At 33.1% G+C, this 26,269-nt stretch overlaps 1 protein-coding gene and 1 pseudogene across 1 annotated transcript; one reads left to right on the top strand and one right to left on the bottom strand.

The window, feature by feature from the left end:
* Positions 5,126–6,145, bottom strand: LOC108661592 (annotated as a pseudogene).
* Positions 23,115–24,076, top strand: LOC18601810 (basic leucine zipper 43). Its single transcript, XM_007032878.2, has one exon. The coding sequence runs from the start codon at positions 23,323–23,325 to the stop codon at positions 23,866–23,868; it is 546 nt and encodes a 181-aa protein (XP_007032940.1). The 5' UTR covers positions 23,115–23,322; the 3' UTR covers positions 23,869–24,076.

Below are 26,269 nucleotides of genomic sequence, written 5' to 3' on the forward strand. Positions count from 1 at the left end.
AATTTGTTTTTTTTTTTATAGTGACAATGCACCAATTTCATTTTGAGTGGCTTTTTTTTTTTTTTTTACAATTGTACAGGTATCTTGCCTAAATCAATTCATTATGCCATAGGGAGTTTCTAACAGATAAGCTAAAGACTACCAATGGCATGCCGGTATTAAGGCTAATAAATTTGCTTTTCATAAAAAAGGAGTTTCTTAAACAAAGCTAACTAGAACACATATGTAAACACAAAAAAAAAAAGGATTAAAGAAAGCATTATAGAGTAGCACAAAAGCTTTTAGTGTGTGAAATCACTTCTTTTGCTAACATGTCTACTAATGAATTTCTCTTCGAATATATGCTTGAAGGACAAACCAATAGATCTACTTAAAACTCTCAATGCAATTTGAAATATCTTTCATTCATAAAGAGATAATGGAGTGGTTGTTTGCTCAAAAAATTGCATATCTCAAGCCACTTTTAAAAATGAGAAGCTGAAAAGAGACCCAAGGAGTCAAAGAGAAAAAAAGCTTTTAATGATAGTTGTAAACTTCACAAATTAACAGCCACTCACAGACCAAAGCCCAATGCAGCAAAAAGCAAACATCATACACCTAAAACGTACTAGAAATGAGAAAACATCAAGAAATTCACCGGGTATGGTGTTGAGCGTTGATTATGTAATGTTAGTCACGTATCAAGAATTTGTTCTATTCAGGTAGGTCCTTAGACTTGTTCCTTCAAACTTTCTAGTTTTCATCAAAACTGTATCCAATTCGGATGATTAACAGAAATCTTATTTTGATTGAGCAAAAGAAAAATATTTATCTTCAACAGAATCTAAAGCAAAAAGGCAGTAAGTAAAAATTATTTATCAAAAAGCTCTAAAGAACCAACACCAACGTCTTAAGAAATCTAAAGAAGTAGAATAAGTACTAAGCCGTATAATCAACCATTCAAGACCAATCATTCAAACTAGTACAATAATGGGACCCTTACCACTTCACTACCCCTTCACCTTTCCATGAAATTTCACTTAGAGAGCATTACACATTATGAAACAATAGAAAATCTTGATCCATCTGCACCCCTCATTTGCAAGTAGGTCAACAAAGCTGTTAGCTACTCTATGTGTGTTGAATTTGCCATTCTTTAATCTTATTGGTTAGGCAAAAAATGTGTAGAACATGTGTCCTCAATCTTTAAGATGCCATTATAGGGCATTTGGGCCACTTGATGGTAATGACTGAATCATTTTCTATGAGCAAATTGTGGAATGATGCCCACTTGGATGCCACAAATATCAAAATGTCTTCTTTGTTAGCCAAGAGTTCAGCTTGGTTAACATCTCTCATGCCTACATTTTTTGAGAAAAAAATGACGAGAACTCTTCCTTGATCATTTCTCAAAACCCTTCAAGTTCCGAATTCTTCTAAATTTTCTCATACAGTTCCATCAACATTAAATTTAAGTTACCCAAACTTTGGCTTGCTCCATTTCACCGTTTTCTTAGCTTTTCATTTGTTAATAACAGTATTGACTAGTTGAGGAAATTTGAAAATATCTTCAAATTAGTTGTACCCTTCATTCCACTTTGTTTTCACCCACCAAGCCACCTTTGTTTTGACAATCTCAAGGATTTGTGTACTGTCTCAAGTCCTTCCATTGAAGATCACATCATTTCTAAAAGCCATATGGACCATAATATAGAAAAAAAAAACCATTTTCCATACCTCATTACTCCCTTAATCTGTGTGGACAAAATTCCAAGCAAAAAAGAAGTTAGCAGGTTCTTCTAGACTCACCTAACAAACTCCTCACGACTTGCACCACACAGGCCATACCTTCCATGTTTCCTCTCACTAAAAATATAAAAGGTTCAATAGTTTTAGTCTCCTTAAGGCCTAAGACACATGCAACATTCTTATTGATGAGTCATTTGTTTACTAACTCATGTTTAACCGCAATCCGCCTTTTAATATATTACCAACTAAAAGTCTCAACCTTTGGAAGGGGTTGACTAGTCCACACCTCTCTCCATAAGTTTTTTTTCACCTCACTACTAACAACAATAGCCTCATAGAAATACTTGATTATATAAGACTTGTCAACCAATTCTTTCCACACAAGTTTATCACACAACTCATCCCCCACAAACATGCCTCTAATAACTTGAAGAAGTCCTTGCCATTGCTAGTTTTCCCAGTCAAAGGTACTCATTCTAAGTGGAATCTCCATCTCTATTCACCATTTTCCCAATGACCAAACTCCTTAATTGTCCTGAATTTATTTGTGGCTAGTGCAAAATTCCGAGGATAGGCATCTCTCAACATGACACCCTTAATCCATTTATCCTACCAAAATAAAATGTTACAATAGTTGCCCACCGCCACTCCCATACCAGCAGATAAAATATTAAAATAATTGTTACTATGGGATAAAGCGAAAAGGATTTTTTCAACATTTTTGAGGTCATTTTACTCTCACTCACACACGGGATCAGCTCTAAGGGGTTTCCACCATTTCTTTCTTGTATAACAACCCTCCACAAACCCTCATTTTCCTCATTATACCTCCAAATCCACTTATGTAGTAATGCTCTATTTTGGACTTGTAGGTCAACTATGCCAAACCCATATTTAAGTTTATGTTTGCAAACTGAGTTCCAACCAACCCAAGATAGTCTTTTTCTTTCCTCTGACACAGCCAAAAAGAATCTTCACTGAATCTTATCTAACTCTTTTTTCACCTTTCGCGGCATTTGAAGGATTGCAAGTAATAAATGGGGAGATTGGCAAAAACCGTTTAATCAACATGACCCCAGCCTCTTACTGACAACATGTTTGCTTTCCACCTTGATAATTTTGCCTTGCATATGTCCATCACTAGTTGCCATATGGCTCTAGAACTCTACTTAGCCTTTAAAGGTAAGCCAAGATAAGTTAAAGATAGTTTCCCCACCCGGCACAATATTCTAGTAGCCTAATCATTCACAATCCGAACCTTTATTGCTACTCCGAAAAGATTACTTTTGAGGAAATTGATCTTCAACCCAGACATCACTTTGAAACATTGCCGTATTTTTTTAATGTTAAGTAAACTACTAAGCTCAAGTCTACTAAAACTGATTGTATCATTTGCATATTGAAAATGTGAGACATGTGAACATTGCTTCCAATGTTAATGCCTTTGCTTAGGCCAATATCCACTGCTTTACTGGTAAGAACGCTAGAAACTTCTGCCACTCAATTGAAAAAGAAAGGTGATAACGTACATCCTTGTCTAAGTCATTGTTTCATCTTGAACTGTTTGGTGGTTATTCCATTTACTAGAACTACAAATGAAGTCGTGATATATCTCATTATCCATTTTCTCCATTTGGACTCAAATCTCATTTTTGTCATTACTAACTCCAAAAGACCTTAATCGATAATATCATATGCCTTCTCAAAGTTGACCTTCAATAAAAACCCTCCCTTCTATTATTCCTCTTGTGGTATATAACTTCATTTGAAATTAAGGCATAATTAAGAATCTGTCTTCCGTTGATAAATTCAAATTCTCTCTTCTTAATCACCTCCTCGACCACCCCTTTCAACCTATCCACAAGTGTCTTGGTTATGATTTTGTAGAAATTACTTACCAAGTTTATAGGCTTATAGTCATTCAAACTCAACGAATTGTCCCTTGGAGGGATTAAAGTAAGAAAAGATGTGTTAACTTTTTGATCAAAGCTCTATGTCTCTTAGAAGATATAAATGAACTCCATAAGTGCTCCTTTGATAGTCTGCCGTTAATTTTTGAATAAATTAAGCAACTCCTAAGTTAATTTTAAGGTTAGAAATTGCTTGAAAAACCTTTACGATTCTTTTTCTGCACATTTGGTTCGCGGAATAGGCAGGAATGGAATAGAATTGCTATTCTGTGGGAATAGAATAAAGTGAGAATAGAATAGAATAGTTATTACTTTGTTTGGTATTGTGAATGGAATAGAGCAGGAATTGCTATTATGAATTATTGCAGTGTTTGGTTGGTAGAAATAAGATTGGAATAATAAAGGAATAGGTGATAGAAAGACATAAATACCCTTGACCATATTAACATTTATTTTCATAAAAAAATAAAATTATCCTTATTATCATTTAAATACACATTTATCCCAAAAGACAATTATTCATCATAATTATATTTTCTCCCAATTACTAAAAATAATTATAATTTAGTCACATATTTTTATAAATGGATAATTATTTAAAAATATAATATAATTATATTATATTTTATCCATCATAATCAATTAAATTTGTGTATAGATGTTTTTTTTTTAGCCAATTCTTCATATATTATGAATCATTTTCAAAATATTGTTTAGAAAAAATATTGGAGAAGAAATATTTAGGAAAAAAATGAAAATATTAGTAGAAATAGAAAATCATGTTTTTTGATATATTAAATAGAAAATCATATTTTTGAAATTAAAAAGATAGTCTTCCATTTGTTTCTAAAAAAAAAAATAAGTTATGTCTTTTGATATATGAAATGTAAAATCATATTTTTGAAAATAGAATGATGGCCTTCAATTTTTTTCCAAAAAAAATGTAAATTACGTCTTTTGATAGATTAAATACAAATTCATATTACCTTTTAAAAAAAGAAGAAAATCATTTCTTTGAACCCAACATTTGGTGTTGAGGAAACATAAATGGCAAAGAGAGAAATAACGTGTCTTTCAATTTAGATAAGCATTTCATATCTGGGAAGAAATTGACAATTTACAAGCATAACTAAAGCATTTTAGCATGGAGATGCCATAAATATTAAAAAAGCCTTGTAATACTAAATGCCTTTTAAATGAAAATATTAGTACATATAATCTACAAATCACGTCTAGTTTACAAAAATACACTAACCTTGAAAGTAATGGATGAATATTCATCCTATTACACTAACTTACAACATGCATAAAACGAATAAAGTCGCTACAATAACATCACCCTTATACAACCACCAACATAACTGTCAACTCAAAAGGGTTTAGACTTGTTAATGAACCTCATAATTAGTATCAACATCAAGCACAAGTGCCAAAAAGTTACAATATCAGGAACTTACCTTTACAAAAAGTTTTAGATCCATCTAAACTCAACGATCAGCAAGAAATGTCCTCAGCCATTCAAGTCTTCGATCAAGATCAATACTAAAAAACACAAACATAAGAGTTGGAGATTTTGGAAGTTTAATTGAAGCTAGAACCCTTTCCCTCGCTGTTAATCCCTCTACTTGACTTAAAATCCCATCCAACTCTTGAGCCTTTTGTTAGATGTTCACCTCTGCCCTAACATTTTTGCTAAACTCAATTCCAGCCTCTTTTATGTTTTCACCCAATATCGTTGCAGCAGCAATAATTGATTCGGATGTGATGGGATCACCCGACTCATTTAGCCTTTTCTTCTTCCTTGTTGAAGTTGTGTCACTTCTAGGAGCTAATGTTTGAGGTTGAATATTGGATAAATCCTCATCCTCAAAATTATATCCAGCTAGGTTTTCACCTTTAGTTTCCTCATTGATTGTATCATTACAGTCCTGCATTTCTTCAAAGATATCTGCTGTAGTTTGTGCATCTTTTCCCGTTGCACGATCTCTTGCATAAATAATACTCAGCTCATTGAAGAAGGGAAAACTCTTTCTTCTAAAAGGGGCAGCCTCCTTGTGACTCTAATAACAAAAAAAAAGACTATTAGTTATATTATTAGTAAGAAACTAATATGAAAATAATTAAATAACCCAAACCCAAAAATGTACCTGTATGTAGGATTCCCATACAGGATCATCAGCAACAACCATGTTCCTTTGATCATCTCACCCAAATCCACTAGTATGTGTCCCTTGCACCATATCATATATAATAGCCCATTCTTTTTTCAAAGTCTTTATTCTAGACTCTATGTGGGGCTTCGCCTTCAAGTTTGCATCTGGTAATTTTGTTGCAAGCATATTTTCAAGTTCTATTAAATAACCCCCTCTAAACCCAATGTCAGCATTGTATTTTCCTATATTGTGCAAATCAATCAAAGTTGTAACAAGTGCAACATCTTCATGATAATTCCATTTTCTTTTGGTTCCCTTTGAACTTTGAGAAACTAGTGTTGAAGATGTGGACATTGTTTTCTACCATACACCAAATATTTAATTATAAAAAATATTATTATAATGCAAAAAAAATAAAAGATAAAGACATATATTCAATAATATATTAAAATTGGTCAAACTTTATTCACATGATAAAATGTACAATATAAACAACACAATTAACAACAACAATTGACAAAACAATAAGACATTAAGAACAAATTAGAAAAAAGCACAACTTGAACTGGCAAAGGAAAGAAACCCAGCAACAGTCCTTCAGTATCAATATGCCTAACAAATGTCAATCATCATTTTGCCTAGATGCTTCCCATTCATTGAACATCTGATTTGCTAATTCCATTCTGAAATTACCGTAAACATTAGTAGGATCAATAATACTTATAAAATCCTTATCAACTGCTGTGTTGGTTTCAACATATTCCCCTAAATCCACTTCAATAGGGTCAAAACTCATCTCCCTCCTAATAAAATTATGAAGTAAACAATAAGCTATAATAATCCGATTATGTATCCTAATCGGATAAAATGATGGACTCCCAAGGATACCCCACTTCATTTTCAATAACCCAAAACATCTCTCTATAACATTGCGAGCAGCAACATGTTTCATATTAAAAATTCTTCAAGACTGCTTGGTTCATGGCCTTGACGCCATTCATTCAAATGGTATCATTGACTCCTAAAAGGTGCAAGAAAGCCCTCACAATTTGTATACCCCACATCAACTAGATAGTAACAACCTATATAAAACAAACTAAATAAGTTATTTACTTATTTAAGTAGAATAATCATATAGTACATAATTTGCAATACCTTCCCATTATCATAGGAAAGCTTACCATGAGGCACTTTAAGTCCATTTCTTCTCCTTAGTGCATCTAGAAGAACTCTGCCATCAACTACAAACCTTTCCCAACTAGGAAGAACAAAGACAAATTACATGTCAAGTGTACATACACCTAACATATTTGTTGTAATATCCCCTTTACGAGTGCGATAACTAGGTTTATCTGCACTTGGCACCTTAACTCTGATGTATGTCCCATCTAGAGCACCTAAACAATTCTACAAATCGGATGTAATGAATTACTAATAAGTAAACCTATTAATGTCTTGTATATATATAGTTACAAAAAGTTATAAGATCAATAATCTACCTTAAACCACTTCCATCGATTGTCTGTTGAGTTTGTTGGAATGAGCTCAAGTTTTCTAAACAAATGTTCTTGCAATTTCAGGACTGCATTTAAAACATTATGAAAGTGCCGACTAATTGACTCACCCGACCTTCTAAAATTTAAACTAATTACTCGATTCTTAACATGATGAGCAATAATATGTAAGAATATTGCTACTTACTCATCTACAAGCATGTTCTTGTTGACTTCAACCCTCCAATACTTTCTAACATTTCACATAATTTTAAAAAAGTAACCCTATTCATCCTAATTTGTGAAATACATGAAATATCATTATCATACACAAGTCGCCTCACATACTCTCGATTTGCAGCAAAATCTAATGCATAAGATCTTACTCTTGGCCTATAAGTACATAAAGTCGACACTGCAAACAATAAGGTCAAGAATGAACTAACAGCACGACAAATATCCATATAAAATTTAAACATAGCTAGTAGCCTTTTTCGTTGTTCAGCATCTCTTCTCAAATACAAACGAACCATGACTGCAAAAAATAAATATTCTAATCTATTTTATTATGTAAGAAAAATATTAAAGCCATATGGTAACAAAAAAAAAAATGACATCAAGATCACATTTCAGCCCATAAGTAAGTCATATGAAAAAATTGTGAAAAATGGTGCAGCTGGGTTAGAGAGACAGACAGGGAAAAAGAGGGTTATTAACATTTCTGCTTGGTGACCATTATTAAGCCATAAAATTTGTGCTCTAAAACTAGGAGAAAGCAAAAGGGTTTTTGGTCCACTACCTAATGCTATATGCTATCGTTATCTCCTGCTATTATCATAATATTATTATTATTAAGTTGTCAACATTCTTTTGGCAAAATCCAACACAAATATTAAAAAAAAAGTCAAACTAAATCCAACACACATATTAAAAAAAAAAAGTGAAACTAACTTTATAAGATATCATCACATAATGAATCTAATCATTTTGGAAATGTATATATAAGGTAAGAATATTTAAGATAAAAATTTATGTATATCTAATGAAAAAGTTATTTTCTAAAATAGCAATTTAACCAAGTGTCCATAGACACTTGATAATGGAACCTTATTTATAATTAGCATACTATTATAATGTTTACTAGAAATTAAAGAATTAACAACAGTTTGGCACTACGTATACCTTTTATTTTTTCAACAACGTACCTATTTTTTGGCTATATATGTCATACAACTTGCTACTATATCAAATGAAAAATGTCTGGATTCCATAGTTGAATTAGAAAACTTGTGTACGATATATACTTTAATTTCCCTTGCTATAATTAAGTTCTCAAGTTGGTATTTTTAACCCAAATTGCTGACGTCCATCATAAACTATCACCTTAATTTGAGCATTTCTATTTATATATCGTACTATATATGGAGACCCGTGTGAAGTAATAATTAACTCATTGGATAAACAACATACCATTATATATTTACTCTACTTCATAAGGTACGAAAGCGAGAAAACTTGTATGAAATTAATGTTTTGATTGAGATAATTTGTCTAACAATAGGAATTCTTAAGTGCAATCAAGTAAATCTAAACTTAGATGAAATATATGATTTTTAAATTTCAGCTTCCTCGGATATCTAAACATACATATACACATAGAAGCAGTAAAATGCTTCTACTAACAAACTGGCAAGGAAAAAGGATAAAAAAAAATCTTTAAAGAACAATAAGGAAAAGAGAATATATATTGATGCATTTCTTTCGATCAAACTTTGGTATAACAAAATAACACCATATGAGAATTTTAATAATGACAATATATTATATATATATCCAATAAATCAAAAATGAAAAAAAAATTAATAATTAGATTGCCTGAAAATTTTAAGATAACAACCGATGGATATGTCATTTAATCTAGACTTGATTCCAAGTAGTTGCATTGCAACTAGCAACTAGCAGGCACCGTCCCACAAAATAAATAATTACACTCGTTTTGTTCTAAAAAAAAATAATTGCATTCGGTTTTTTTTTTTTGTAAAAGAAGAAACAAGATATAGATAATCAAACTAGGATCATAAGTAGACTAAACCAATTTTACCCAAACCGGCCAAAATTCTCAATTGTTTTCTACCACTAAAATCCCTAATCAACAAAAAAAATTTTAAACCACAATTTTTTTCCATAAATTCCAAAAACTCAGAATCAAAATTCATAATAATCACAACACAAAATCACAAGTAAATCAAATCTACTAACAATAAAAACCTTTAAATTAAAATTTTGTTACCTGAAGAATTTGAAGCAAGTACCTAGACTATGGATGGCTGAGAGAGAGGGGAAGACCCACGGGTGAGAGCGGTTGAGAGAAAGGGGAAGACCCACGGCTGAGATAGCGGCTGAGAGAGAGGAAAAAGACCAGTTGAGAGAGGAGGGGAAGACGGGGGAAGACCGGTTGAGAGAGGAGATGTAGACGGGGAAGGCCGGCTGAGAGAGGAGAGGAAGACGGTCAAAGATTGGCTGAAAGAGGAGATGCTTTTCGAGGGAAGGGCGGTTGAAAGTGTTGAGGAAGACGGGGGAAGGAGAAAAAGAGAGAAAAAAAATTAGATTTTATATGGGACAAAGTCATGATTTTCTTAATCAATTGAGGGTATTTTAGTCAAATGATATTTCAAACCTATTCCCCCGGTCACGGAATAGATAATACCAAGGGGGGGAAGGGTATTAGCCATTCCCACCCCAATGACAAGTCTAAGGAATTCCTATTCCTCACCTTGTTTGACAACCAAACAAAGGACGTGGAATGGCATGGGAATATCATAGCTATTCCCCCTACCAAACGCGCTGTTTAGAGTTATGAACTGTTAAAGGTAAGATTTACCAAAAAAAAAAAATCTTATCATCTGCAAAATGAAAAAGGTGCCGCTGCTAATTGGAATACCCTTCAAAACTCCAATAGAGTTTGCTTTTATAACAAAGATCATTTAAGGACTCTATAGCTATATGGGACAAAAAAGAAGAAAGTGGACATCTTACCTTAGACCTCTCTTCATAGTGAATTGTGATATTAAACCTTTGTTAACTAAAACAGAGATAGATGCAGTAGAATTAGATTTATAAATCAAGTTTGGCTAGTTAGAACTAAATCTCATGAATTACATGATGAAGTCCATATAATAGCAATCAATGCTGTAAAAAGCTTTCCCGCCATTTAGAACAATATCACCGCTATAGCTAGCCAATCAGGCTCTTAACCTAATCCATTAGGTTCACGTTTATTTTATTTTCTTCACATTTCTCCTCTTTAATTAATTCTCACTATTTTTCAACCATGTAGGTGAAAACCCAAATGCGGCAGTTTGGTCGGTTTTGGCCACATCCTAATCATTAGAGTCACTAGTAGGAAAATCATGTCAGTTCTTGAATCTAAGTGGCTTGCCGAAATGAAAAAAATTCTCAAACCACATGAATATCTCAATTTGACAAATTTTTTTAATATAAAAAAATCAAGCAAACTCTTTGCATTTATCCATACAAAAGCGGTCAGGTATGACTATTTAAATGTCATGTTATAAAGCACTTCCAATTCTTTTTTTTTTTTCCTAAAAAAAAGTAGCTCATTAATTTATTGGTTAAAACCCAAAGTTATTAGTAGCTCTCTTAATTTCGTGCGGCATCATGGCTCGTGAGATAAGCAATTAAATAGTATTTGGGGTTGTCGAAAAAGATTGACATTACAACAATAATACTAATAATAAGATTGACATTACAACAATAATACTAATAATAAGAATAAAAAAGACAATAACAAAAAAGACAGTGTTGATGATGAAGTTTTGTTTTACCCTAAAATAAATAAAACAAAGCAAAATTGCCCATTTTCTTAAAAAAACCAAACACCTTTCTTATCCACAATTGTAAGTGGACAAAGACCTTCACCTAAGTACGTAAGCGCATGTAATTAACTATATGCGTGCAAGTCAGTCTTACTCAAATTTGCACCACCCACCAATTAATTAAGCATTAGCTAAAGAAGACAATTGACAAATTTAGTTTATTAATATCATTAAAATGTTATTTAATTAATCACTATGTAATTAGCTAATGGGTCATAACAAGAAAAAAAAAATGTTAATTAGACAAGAGGAAAAAAGTAGTGCAAAAAGGAAGAAATAATGAAGAAGGTGTTAGCTGATGATGGGCTTATCCTTTATCAACCAATCTCTAGAAATCTCATGTCGTCGTATAAGAAAAATAATTGTAAGGTAATGCGGCTTTGCTTAGTGGAGGAAGAGGCATTGAATGTCCATTCATGTCTCTGATTTCGTTTCTATAAAAAATAAAATTAATATATAGGCAATGTCTGTCATAAGAAATTAAAACAACAATTAATTACTATGTATCGAAAAATAAAAAAATTTCAAGTTTAGCTGAACAATTATTAACTTTTATAAAAGGATTGGATTTATTAAGATTTGATCTCGTTTTTGTAATATAAAAAAAGAATATGTTAAAAAATGATAATTTTAGTTATCTACGTCTATTTGTGCTTTTTAAAATTATTGATCCACTCAAATACATTGAGTATGAAATGAATTATTCTTTTACTTTAAATTAAATAAATGTAGACATTTGTATTCAATATTTATATATTATTTATAGATAAGTACTTAGAACAATATAATTTCTAATGATTTTCACATGTCATTATTTGGATATTATGGATAGAAAACTTGATGCGGTCATTTGTCACTATATTACACCATTCAACAAATATTGTCGTAGGTTGCCTTAGTGGGGTGCATAAATTGTAGAAGTGACACTACCCCAAATTTGTAAGCCTCCCCTTTGATAAGTGTGGGAACCTGAAAAAGCCCTTGAAAGGTAAAGAAAGAGAAAGAGAAAAACAAAATAAAATAAAATAAAAAGATAAAGGAAAAGAAAACTCTTAGAAAAGGAGGAATTTAAAAACCAAAAAAAAAAGAGAGAGAGAAAATAGGGTTTTCTTTTGCATGAGTTGACAGGCTGAGCAATAGGGTGGTAGGGAGGTGCACTAGGCAACCACGCGCGCTGGTTAGCAAAGGGCCCACATTGACACTATCATGCGCCAGCTTTTTTCTCTTTCTTTTTGGCCTACCCTTGCATAATTCATTATTGTTATAATTCGTTTGTGGCGCCCTTGTTTGGTCGCTTTGGTACTAAAAGTTGTTGTACCAGTTACATCACGTACCCATCCGTGCATAACCCAAATCGTTTTTCTAGGGAAATGTCCCTTAGTTGGGACATTCTTCTCCCCGAAATGCCCTTGTCATTTTTATGATGGAACCTGAAATGCAAGGGCATTATGGGAATGATACAAAGGGTTATGGGGAGTGATTTTGAGAGGTAGATAAGATATGTAAACTTGGGTGAGGGTATGATGAAGTTCAAATCATAGCTTTCACATAAGAGACACGAGAGAGAGAGATGTCCTTGTAAATCATAAGACTGAAGACTTCTCTTTTTCGGTTTTGAACTTTTGATCACTCGAGTTGTGTGAAAGGTACATTCAATGATCAACTTGGAGGTTAGAGAATAAAAGCAAACACCTTTATCTCTTCGATACTGGTGAAATTTGATTTTGGGACAATGGTATAGCCAAAAATATTTGGGCACTTAAAAATTTTAAAGTCAAATTTCTTAACAAGATTTGTAGTGTAAAAGAGTTAAAATTGAAAAAGAGAGTAAAGTATGATAATAGTTTTTGCTTAATAATTGTATAAATTATTTCATTAAAATTATAATATAATATTATTACTTAATTAGATTACAATATTTAATTAGAGATAGTTTATGAATAAGATTTTATATATACATCATTTATTTAATCATATAAGATTTCTCTTCTTATATAAATGTTTTTATTCGAAGAAGATAGGCTGGAACTTAATTAACATCAGTTCTCTAAAATTAAAGAAGTAAACATTTTAAAAGACTATCATAGGTAATAAATCATTTAAATGATAACTTTTTCAATCAATATATGTCAATAGATTTCTTTTATTAAGGTATGTTTTAGGGTAAAATACCTCCACACTTTTAAATTTTAATTAAAATTTTAAACGGGATCTATTAATTTTAGCAATGGACATTCTGTTAAAAAAGTATAAATACTGTTAATAGATGTTATGAAAAAGATAAATACTTTTTATTCTTTATTAATTTAAAAAATTATTATTATATTAAAAAAAAAAACACTGATTGATGCTCCCTAGTTCTCCAAGAAAAGGGTGCTCCCTAAAGGAGGGGAGCACCAGATCGGTGCGCCCAAGGGAGGGGATCTAGTGCTCTCTTCCCTTAGGAGAACCGATGTGGTGCTCCCTCCCCTTTGGGAGCACAGTGCTTCCCTCTCTTGAGAAGCACCAATCAATGCTCCTTTTTTTAATTAATAAAAAAATTAATTAAAAAATAATAAAAATTATATGATAGTAATTTTTAAAATTAATAAATGGTAAAATTATCATTTCAATATTATCACTTCATTAAGCTAACGAAAACACTAACAGCTGGATTTATGTGCTCAATAAAAGATTTTTTTTTAAGATGAAGTGTCCATTTCGAAAATTAATATTTGAAATTTCGACTAAAATTTAGAAAATGAAAGTATTTTATCTTATATTTTATATTTATCAAAAAAATTGAAAATAATGTGATTCATTACTTCTTAAAACTATCATCAAGCTACTTCCTCAATCACAAGTAGAAAATTAATTAATATTTGAGAAAAAGAGAAAAATAAAATTGGGGTGGAGGGAATGATTACATGAATATTAAGACACATCAAAAGATAGAAAGTCCTGCTCCTATTACTCCCAAAAACAAACCTGCCAGAAAAGGAAAGTTTGGATTTCTACCATCATATGCCAGCTGACATGCAACTCAATTTTAAATTTATTTATTTAATTATTTTCAATGAATGTTTTAATGAATTTTATCAAACGAACTCTACTCTGACCTTGCTTTTGTAACTTAATTTCTTTCTTCACCTTCACCATAGATATAAAAAGAAGTACGGTAAGTAATTAAAATTGAAAACTCTAATTTTCTAATTTCCCTTTTTTTCCTCTAAATATAGTTAACATCTATCTTATTTTATTGATCATATTTTGTATGAAAGTGAAAATGAGAAGTATAAAATATTTTCTAACACCAAACAAGTACTTCAATTTAATATCTCTCCTTTTGTTTTATATAAGACCAAACAAGGAAATGAAGATCAAATGGCTATAGTCAAATTCAGCTTATGATGTCTAATTGGGGGCAACATTGACAAGCTAAATTCAACATCTACCTGTACAGTGCTTAAAACAAGTACAATGGACAAAAAGACATATACTTATCTATGTCTTCAACTACTTATTGCAACTTTATACTCTCAATCCCAACAAGGGAATTATTATAAAATTGACATTAAAATTAAACTGGAATTAATAGAAAGAACTAAAAAGGAGATAAACAAGCACAAGACAAGAAAAAAAAGAGGGGTCTATATCTGTCTAATGATATTGTTGACTATGTAGTCCACCCAACCTGACCATAATAAAGTGCAGGGGAGAAGGCATTTGCCTCGATGGGATTTTGGTTGTGGAAGCATTAGAAATGCCTTTTTATAAAGTGGACCAATGCATCTCAAAGTACATTTTACATCCCCCATTATATTAAAAGAACTTCCCACCATCAAACTTTGCTTAGTTGGTAGTTAAAGACCAAAGGCAATTTCTCATGTGTTTTAAAATATAAAAGTTGTCTAATAATTCAATTGTTCGATTACTTGTAAATAGTAAATACTTGGATTATCTTGTAAATGATTGTCAATAGTGCAACCAAAGCTCTACTCAAAGCAAATTAAACTCAGACCAATATCAACAAATCAACAAAAGCAACAACAACAGCCTTACTTAGCCAAGCATCAATTATCAATGCACAAGAGCTTAGCATAAGTTCAGCAACAGCTTAGCAAGACATAGAAGCTGGGAACTCCAAGCTTAACAGCAACCGTCGCTCAATAGCAATAACAGACAGCTTCAATTTAGCAGCACAACCTGTCATGACCCAAAACCAGATTAGCAAATGGTTAGCTCAATTAGAGTAAATAATCCAAGAGAGTATGAACTGAATTTCTAAAAATTTTTTTCACAAAATTAACTTCCAAAAAAATATGTCAAATATTAGGATGATGACAACTTAATAAATATTTAACTGAGAGTAGATGCAATAAAAATAATAAATAAAGGGTAAAGAGATCAATTGCAAGCACGATTTATAGAGGTTCAACCCTTCCTCATGGTATATATGTCTTCTCCCTTAACTAGATAAGGAGTTCAAGTCACTATTTAATTCAATCAATATATCAAAAATGAAGAATCAATAAGTCCACAGAATGCATAAATGGTTGAGAATCAAGTGAAGAAAAAGATGAAGTAGGAAGCAAAGAGAAAGCAATTGAGACTCAGCAGAACTGAAGCCATAGCATGACACAAGGTGCTCTAAACGCACCGTTTCACTTAAACACAACACCAAGGCTAGATATAAGTGTGAAACGCATCGTTTCACTAATAAGCTGTTTTAAATTTCTGTTAAGTTAGTTTATTCAAGTTAGTTTAAGGCTTAAATATGTTTTCTTTCTTTTTTTGTCTTCTTCTGTAAATGCTGAACATACATAAACTAATAATTTCAATATTGTACCCTATAAAGGAAATTATTCAATGAGAATAGTTAGATATTTTCTCACCTTTCTCTGTTGCACTGTCTCTGCTTTATACCATTTTTGACATGGTATCAGAGCAGGTAGATCTGAGGACATAATGAACCTCCACATTTAGCCTACCATAGAAGACAGTTAGTATTTGTTGCTTCTTTGATTTTCTAGTAAGTATTTCTAAAAAATATTTCAAAAACCTTTTGTTCATCTTTCCCTTGATTTCATCATCATCTTTCACTGTTCTTTTGAACAATGGCTGACTCTATTAAATCAAGCCCTAGACAGACCACTACATAAACTAATACACAAGTCACCCTAATCCCACCAATAGATGACCCTTAGTCACCTTATTACCTACATCATACTAACCATCTAGGTTCAATATTTGTTAACCTCAAGCTCACTACCAATAACTATGTGGCTTGGAGCAAAGCATTCATGCTTGCACTCTCTATTAGAAACAAAATAGGATTCATCAATAGAACAACACTCAAGCTTGAAATCACGGATCCCCTTTTTCCATTATGGACACACTGCAACAACTTAATTGTGGCATGGTTGCTGGATCAATCACACAACTTGTAGTATCAACGATATTTTATATGGACTTTGCTTATGAAATATGGAAAACACTTAAGCAAAATTTTACTCAACCTGATGATACTAAAGTATGTAATCTTCAATACACTTTAGGTAGTATCACTCAATGAACTAGGACAGTTGACACATACTTTGTTGAATTGAAGAGAGTTTGGGAAGAGTTGAAAAGGTACAGGCCATTGCCCCATTGTGAATATGGGAGTTTCAATCCAAACTATTTTAAGAGATATATTGACCAATATCAGAAGGATATGGTCTTCAAGTTTCTTAATGGCTTGAATGAATCTTTTTTAGCCATTAGATCTCAAATCATACTCATAGATCCCATTCCTGGAGTGGATAAAGTTTGTAGTCTTGTTCTCAAGGAAGAGACTCAAAGAAATCCTATGTTTCAAACTCAACCAATCATTGAATCTTCAGCCATGATGGTTAATGTTGACAGTAAGAAGAAGTGGAGGAAAGACATTGTTTGCCATCACTGTGGTAAGAAAGGGTACATCAAAGATCAATGTTATAGAATTATTGGATTTCTTAAGGGCTTTAAGTTCACAAAAAGGGAAGGGAAATTATAAGAAAAGGGAATCAACAACAACAAACAATGTCACAGGGAACTATGAAGTAGGGGAGGATAATCTTCAAGCTGAGCAACAGGAGGATTTAGGTGAATCTGGTTTCATGTCTCAAATATCTGTCTTTCAACAATCGGTAAACAAGTTGATGGAACTCTTGAATGTGAATGATATAAATGGCAAAAATGGTAAGAACCGTCCATCCATTACCTAACCTTCCAAACACTCATTGATCAACTCAGCCTTTGCAGGTATTATCTCAAGGCATCATTTTTTCAATACTATCAATAATATGCCATCTAAGTATAGAAATGTGGATACTAACATGATTAAACAAAATGATTTGATAATGGACTCAGGTGCTACAAATCAACTATCTTATTCCCTAAATAGCTTTACTTGTGTCAAATCTGTAGAAAACTGTTTTGTTCAACTACCAAACAATAGAAAAGTACCTGTTTCTCATATAGGGAAAGTCAAACTGAACTCATCATTGACACTTTATAATGTTCCGTGTGTCCCAAGTTTCAAATTCAACCTTATTTCAATAGATCAGTTAACCAATGATAAGGAAAGATGTGCAATTTTCACTAACAAGCATAGTGTTCTTCAGGACATAACTTCATGGACAGTGATTAAGGTTGCTAGAGCCATATCTAGACTTAATCTGACGCAAGATAAACAAGAATATTCAAATTTCTGTTTAGAAAAACTTGTACATTCTCCAAAAGTTTTATCTATTGAAATAGGACAAAAATCTTTTGATCTATGGCACTTTACGCTAGGCGACATACATGCTGAAAGGATCAATGTAATAAATCAAAAGTTTCTTGACATTAAGTGCACATATGATTTACTTTGTGAAGTATGATCTTCAGCAAAACAAAAAAAAAAATCTTTTTCCAGTGCATATTCAAAGTTCTGTAAATGCATTTGAATTGATGCATATAAATATTTGGGGTCCATATGAGACACCAACATTAACTAGACATAGATTTTTTCTTACAATTGTAGATGATTACAATCGTTTTACTTGGATTTTCCTAAAGATAAGCAAGTTTGATGTTTTAACAATTGTCCTAACTTTTGAAAAATATGTTCAAAGGTAATTTAGTCTGGCAACAAACATTTAAGGTCTAACATTGGTCAGGAGTTTAGGTTAAGTGATTTTTATCTAAAAACTGAAATTGTTCATCAATTATCTTGTGTTGAGACACCTCAATAGAGTGGGGTAGTCGAGAGAAAGCATCAACATATCCTTGTTGTTGCTAGGGCTTGTTGCATTAATCAGGTATTCCATTTCACTTCTGGGGGGATGTTGTACTCATAGTAGTACATATTATCAATAAAGTGCTAAGCAGGATACTAAAGAATAAGTCACCCTTTGAATTACTATACCAAAAACCACCATTAGATGATTATTTCAGAGTCTTTGGATCCCTTTGTTTTATATCTACACTATCACAAAATAGAAAGAAATTAGAAAAGAGGGCAAACAAATGTATCTTTTTAGGATATCCAAGTGGCACTAAGGGTTATAAGGTATATGATCTAGATGCACATAAATTCCTTATATCAAGAAATATTGTTTTTCATGAAAATGTATTCCCATTCCAATCATCTAAGCATAGCACACAACCTTCTGCATTTCATTAAACACCTGATGTGCATGCTAGTTACTTAGAAAATTTTGACTTTTACCAGCCAAATTATCTCTTCCAAAATCAACCTATAGTTGAAACACCTTTATCTAAACTTGGTTCTTCTTCCCAAACATCAATTACATCAAGCTTTCATGAGTTATTAGAAAATTCACCTAATATAGTTAGCCTGTCTACTATAATTGACAATATGCAACCCCTTATTGAAAACAGTAATGATCAAAACATCAATGATTTGGAAACATATTTTCAAACTAGAAAAAGTTCAAGGCTTAGGCAAGTTCCAAAATACCTTGATGCATACTACACAGACTTGCCTGCAAGCACACAAATGCTATTACTACTCATCCTATATCTAAACACTTGTCATCATAGTACCTATCACCTGCACATGAAGCATTCAATTTTTCAGTATCACAAATACATAAGCCAAGTTCTTATCATGAAGCCATTAATCATTCACATTGGAAAGAGGCAATGAGGCTTAAACTTAAAGCTTTGGAAGATAATGATACATGGAGCATAGTACATAGGCCTCCTAACTCACATGTAATAGGATGCAAATGGGTTTACAAAGTAAAGCTCAAGGCAAATGGACAGGTTGAAAGATACAAGGCAAGGTTGGTAGCAAAAGGATATAATCAAGTTGCTGGATTTGACTACTAAGAAACCTTCAGTCAAGTTGCAAAACAAACCACAATAACGGTATTTTTTGCACTTGTAGTAGTATATAATTGGTCATTATCACAATTGGATGTGAACAATGCTTTCTTGCATAGAGATCTAGAAGAGAATGTGTACATGGAATTACCAAAAGGTTATTCTATCAAGGGGGAGAATCCTAGAGATTCCAACTTAGTTTGCATGCTACATAAGTCACTATATGGATTGAAATAGGCTTTTAGACAATGGAATGCCAAATTTTCAGCATCTATCCTGTAGCATGGATTTCATCAATCAACTGTAGACTACTCTTTATTTACTAAAAGAACAACCAATGGAGACTTTATTGCATTACTATTATATGTAGATGACATTTTGATTGGCAGCACATCTAATAAGGTAGCAAGTGAAGTTAAAGAGTTTTTAAGTAAATAATCAAGTTAAAAGGTCTTAGTGATGTTAAATTCTTCTTGGGATTTGAAACTGTAAGATCACTTGATGAGATTTCTATATGTTAGAGAAAGTATACCTCAAGGCTTTTGGAAGAGTATGGATTACTAGGTGCTAAGTCGGTTGCTACACCTATGGATTATAACCATAAGTTGAACAAAACTCAAGAAGCAGATAAACTAGCAGAACTTACAAACTACAGATAGCTCATTGGTAAGTTACTTTTTTTAACTTTTAGTAGACCTAACATCTCATATGCAGTCCAAGTCCTATCTCAGGTCATGGAGAAACCTTCACTTAAACATTTGATACCAGCTCATGGAGTGTTAAAGTATTTAAAGGGCTTACTTGGACAAGGTATTAAAATGAAGTCCAAATCAAATTTGAGAATCAAGCCTACTGTGACAATAATTGGGCAGGGTGCCCTGATTCTAGAAGATCAATTACGAGATACATCATATTTACTGGGGATTCTTTGATAAGTTGGAAGTCAAAGAAGTAAGTAATGGTTGCAAGAAGTTCTGCAGAAGTAGAATATTGATCAATGGTTGCAACATGCTGTAAAATCATGTGCATAAAATATCTGCTATCAGATTTTGGAATCAATCATGAAGGTGCTGTGGAACTTTAAACAAACAATCAATCAACAAAATATATCAGTAGAAATTTAGTACTTCATGAGAGGACAAAGCATATTGAAATGGATTGTGATTTCATTCGTGAAAAAGTGATAGCAAAAGAAATCAAACCATTATATATTTCAACAAATCTGTAGATAGGATATATGTTCACTAAGGCATTGCAACCAAAGCAATTCTAAAACTTACTAAGCAAGATGAACGTGAACAATATCCACCATTTCTTTTAAGGGGGAGTATAAAAAATGAAGAATCAATAAGTCCAAATTCATAAATGGTTGAGAATTAAGTGAAGAAGAAGGTGAAGTAGGAAGGGAAGAGAAAGAAATCAATACTCGACAGAATTGAAGCCATAGCAGGACACATGGTGCTCTAAACGCATTGTTTCACTTAAACATAGCACCAAGGCAAGATATAGGTGTGAAACGCATCATTTCACTAATAAGCTGTTTTAAATTTCTGTTAAGTTAGTTGATTCAAGTTAGTTTAAAGGCTTAAATATGTTTTCTCTCTCTTTTGTCTTCTTTTGTAAATGCTGTGCATATATAAACTAATAATTTCAGTATTGTACCCTATGAGGGAAATTATTCAATGAGAACAGTCAGATATTCTCTCAACTTTCTCTTTTGCGCCGTCTTTGCTTTATACCATTTTTGACACAATACAAATACCTTATGAAGATTAAGGTAAAACCTCTCTATCTTTTAAAGGTTTAGATAAAACTTCTAACATTAATTTTTGAAAACTAAGTTATAACCTCGCTATCTCTCAAAGATTTGGGTATTTGATAATCTATACAAGTAAGAAAACCTTTAGGTAGATATTTTCTATTATGTACAAGATAATATCAAAGATAATTACAATGAAGGTTCAAGATAATATCAAAGATTATTACAATGAAGGTTCAAATGATATGAAAATGTGAAGAATGTTTACTCGCATTGTATGTCTTGATTCTGCTCTTATTCTTATGCGAAGAGGCCCCATAGAATGTTTGCTCAGCATGTATCTCAATTATGTTGTATTTTGATCTCATTGGAAACATCCAAGCTCTTTATATCTAGTACTTTGACAAAATTTGAATGACCCTTTCAAAATAAGAGATAGTAGGAATTGACCCAAGTTTTGTATAAGGGTACAAATTTCAGCAGGATCACTTCTATGTGCTCAAATCAAGTGGCCTTATATAGGACATTCTCACAATCAAGTTGAGATTAAGTTCAACTGGATTTTAAGCTAGCAGGAAGTTTCCAATATAACATGATGCTTTTATACAAAATAAAATAAAGGGAAAAAGAGAGTTGTTTGCCAAAGGAAAAGAAGAATTGCTCTCTCCTTTTTTCTTGTTCAAAAATGTGTCTTGAGCAAAAAATAAAAAATAAAAACAATCTTGCAGATCTCAACTTGCACTTGGATTTTTCGTTAAAGTCAGCAAATGTCATACCAACTAAATATAAATAATAACGAGAGAAAAGTTGCAATGAAGATACTGTTGGCCTATTTTAAATAAGTGCATAGAACATCTTGGACCACAAGAAGTCACTATATTAATCTGCCCACCTAGTTTCTGCTGTGTTTTTCATATCTAATATAAGCTCAAAAGGAAGAACCAGCAGATTATGGCTGTCAGTAGATATCCCATGGATGCTGGCACTTGAAATCCATCTTAACAAGCGCTATGAAAAAAATCTCATAATATAACTCTTTGTCCACTTGATTTTAGTGAAACTTTTCATTATCCACAACAGAATCAAATATTGACCCAACAATTTTTCATTTCTGCCAAGAAATGGCAAAGAAACTAAATAAACATCAGATTACATTCAAGTACAGTAGAACTATTTGAAAGCCAGATTGTTCATCAGCTATTCTTCCAAAATAGGAATTGATGTCGAAATTCTGTTTCGCCAATTTGTTGAGCAACAGTGACTGCACACTATTGATTATATGAACCAGAAGCCTCTGCTACTGAAAACCAGACACTAATTAGGGTTAGAAACTGTTTATTTAGAATTATTTTGGGTGAAGCGTCTAACTGAAGTGGTTGTTGAGTCATCAACTCCATAAACAATCTTTACTAATTAGAGACATGGAGAAAAGGCATCTCGTGCCAAACCTCCCCCCTCCATTCCTTACGTCAGAAGGCTCTATTGGCTCAAGAGCATTTTGAGTAAAAGCCCAATTCTAAATGAACTTTGCTTGGAAATAACACATCCCCACTTTAAAGATTGACTTTCTTGAATGCCCATTTTTCTCCTTTGCTTTCTTTAGCCAAAACATTTCCCCCATTAAAATAATTATACTCCCCACAATACAAACTCTATCTCTCTCACTGATGTAAGCAGAATTCGATCTGAAAATGATTATCCACAACACAATTTGCATTCCCTGTTCATGTATGCGCGCGTGCAATCATGCATGTGAGTAAACATGACCTAGGTACCACATCTATAAGTGCACAAATTTATGTATATTTTGCATCTGGTATGCACTCATCTATGCAAAAATATAGACATGATCTGCATGATATTCAAGAGGTCTAAGCTTTAAGTAACTTTCACACTGTTGCTCTTATTTGCCAAGAGTGGGACCATCTCAACCTTTTCCCACTCTATAAGAACCTCCCCTCCTTGAGCTTCCTTTCCCCTTCCAAACAAGAGCTTAGGTAATTCATCTTCTCCTCCAAGATTTAGTCCCTTTTTTCCCTGGTCCAAGACATGCAGCCGAGTGAGGTTTCAGGACTCCACTATCTAGTTCCTTCCAATCCATCCCCATATTCAGCGCATTTTGGCATGAATCATAGCAACACACCCACATTTGAGTTGAACAGATTCTCAAATCCCCTGTATAATTTCTATATCCCTCCTCAATTTCAGGAAATCAATCCCCATTCATCATGTCTTAGCAGCAACTCGACTTCGGATGAAGCAGATGAGCAACAACTAAGTCTCATCAACGAGAGGAAGCAAAGGAGGATGATATCTAATAGAGAGTCTGCACGTAGATCACGTATGCGCAAACAAAGGCACCTGGATGAGCTCTGGTCACAGGTAGTGTGGCTCCGGAATGAGAACCACCAGCTTATAGATAAGCTGAACCATGTTTCGGAGAGTCATGACAAGGTTCTTCAAGAAAATGCTCAGCTCAAAGAGGAAGCCTCTGAACTTCGTCAGATGCTCTCTGACATGCAATTGAGTAGCCCTTACTCAACTTTGAGAGACCTGGAAGATATCGCCCTGGAACATGGTTTATCTGAAAACTGAGTCCTAAACCTGTTCATCACAAATTTTATCTAAATGCTAGGCCAAGACAGAGGCAACGGTCCTATTTATCCGTTTTCCATTTTTGGTTCTTCTGATAGGCGGAAGTCAACCGGTCTGTGCCTAGCTTTAAGATGTATGAGATTAAGGAAATGAGAATAACATGTTTTGGGCAATTTCATTTAAATCCTCGATTATAGTCTTTTTGATCTCTAGCTACACGCCCCCCACCCCCGGCCCCCCGCCCCCCGCCCCCGGCCCAGCTTTCCTGTTGGTTTTAGTCTCTTCCAAGTTTAAATTATATTTCCTATAAGTCTCAATATATAAGAATTGAAATATGTTGATTGGTGTTTTTCAGGTCGGTTTTTATATTCATGCCGTCTCTCTCCACCTATTACCAATTACTAGCTATATTAACAGCTCATATATAGCAAGATACGTGAAAAATGTTGCTCCAGTAACCGATAAAAATATACCAGAAAAAAGCTTGATAAATATATGCAGGGGAAGCAAAATTCTATGCACTATAATATTATATGGGAGAACTAACACCATCAGGTTTACTGCAAGGAGCCATAAGTGGTATCAGGTGGGGGGAGAGTAGGACATGACACAGAAAGAAAAGGTGGTGGGGTGGGGGTTGGTTCATAATACAGGGACTACCCTAAAAAGTAAAACTATGGGATTTCCAATTAATACCATGCACTGTTCCACATAGTTTCTCACCTAGTTTTCACAGGTACAACACACCTTGTATTTTTTGGCCCTACATCATAAACTGCATCTCTTCCTCTACAACACGTTATTGCTACAACAAGACATGGTTTCTTCTCTCTGATTTTTTCAACTTTTCTTGAAGATTCTTCAAAGACTTGTTTTTGCACGTCTTACAACATCTGCAGATATTTTTATTAAAACCATGAGTCAAGTTATAAAATCTTCAAGCATCGAGTTTCATCTCCTCATGATCATGTCTAGATACAATTGTATATTAATTTGATTCCCATCAAGATTTATGCAATTGCAAAAACAAGAGTTCACTTTAGCTACAAATATCCCAAGTTTGTACAACCACAGTTCTAGTCAGGCGGTAAGATGCTAATTCACATTGATGGGGAATTGTGATTTCGAATCCTATTGCTTGAAAGACAAATACCTAAAGTTCATTCCCGCACTACCTTTTTCCCCCCTTGTTTGTGTTGCTTTTTCTTTTTCTCGTTTGTTCTAGTAGAGCTCCCTTTTGTTTATCAGACCGAGAAACCACGTTCTAGCAGAACGCAAGGAAGGAGTTCCAACAGAAACTTACAATCTGAAAAGATTAAAGATCATTACGAATGAGTTTCCAATTAATGCAAAAAAAAATCAAGTCCCATAATTTATCTTCTGTTCTACATCTTCCAAATACATAATTAGCATAAAGAAGTCACTACAGGCTTGTTGCCTCAAAGGTATTCAGGGAGGAAAACAAGGTTATCCATAATAATTTGGAGGCTTCAGAATGCAACAGATGATGAAATGGAGGCAAATAAGTTCCCTTCTCCTTTGTTCATACTTCAAATAAGATCAAAAGAACTACAATGGTTGCATTTGGTTTTAGTTTACTGTTGAGAAATGGTGTTGTAGCTTGCTGAGTTTGGCACTAAGGCAGAAGACAGAGATCAATAAGGTGCCGTTTTTGCATTGAGGGAGGAGTATGTCGTTTGAAGCTTTGTTTACTGTCGTTTTTGGTCTCAAGTTATATTTACCAAGTGTCTTATTTACTTTATTTGGTTACTGTTGCAATTTACTATTTCCCCAATTGTTAGGGATTTCATTGTCTTTTTTTCTTTCAAATTAGGCTGTTTCTCTTGGTTGCTTAGTGTTTGTTATTGTGTCAAGGTATCTATCACAGATCCCTATGCTCTTGGAATATAAGAATACCAGCTTAGGTGTCTGTATAGTTGGTTCTTGTAAAAGTTTTCTCTTTCATCACCGATTTTATATACTCAGCTGATGCTTAATGAAATGTGTCCTTCATTTTTCTCCCAATTCTTTTTAGTTCATTACTCTCTGTTCATCTTTATTCTCTAGATATTAGTCAACCTTAAACATGGTATCAGAGTAGTATAAAGGGTCTTAAGGGATTGCTTCCTTCTCGTTTTTATTTATCCTCTCCTACCTGTTCATCCTTCTGTGATATCTTCTTTTTCTATGGCTATAATTAGGTTTAATACATCAGCTCCACCAATCCTCATCGGTGAGAACTATGCCATATGGTCTATGAAGATAAAGTCTTATCTCAAAGCATACTACCTTTGGGATGTAGTGGAGATTGGAAAAGAATCAGCACAAAGGCATGCTAATCCCATTCTAGCTTAAATTCGATAGTTCGAAAAAGACAAAGTTAAAAGGTAAAAAGCTCTAT

Source organism: Theobroma cacao, chromosome 4, assembly GCF_000208745.1.
Source record: "Theobroma cacao cultivar B97-61/B2 chromosome 4, Criollo_cocoa_genome_V2, whole genome shotgun sequence".
Classification (NCBI taxonomy): Eukaryota; Viridiplantae; Streptophyta; class Magnoliopsida; order Malvales; family Malvaceae; genus Theobroma; species Theobroma cacao.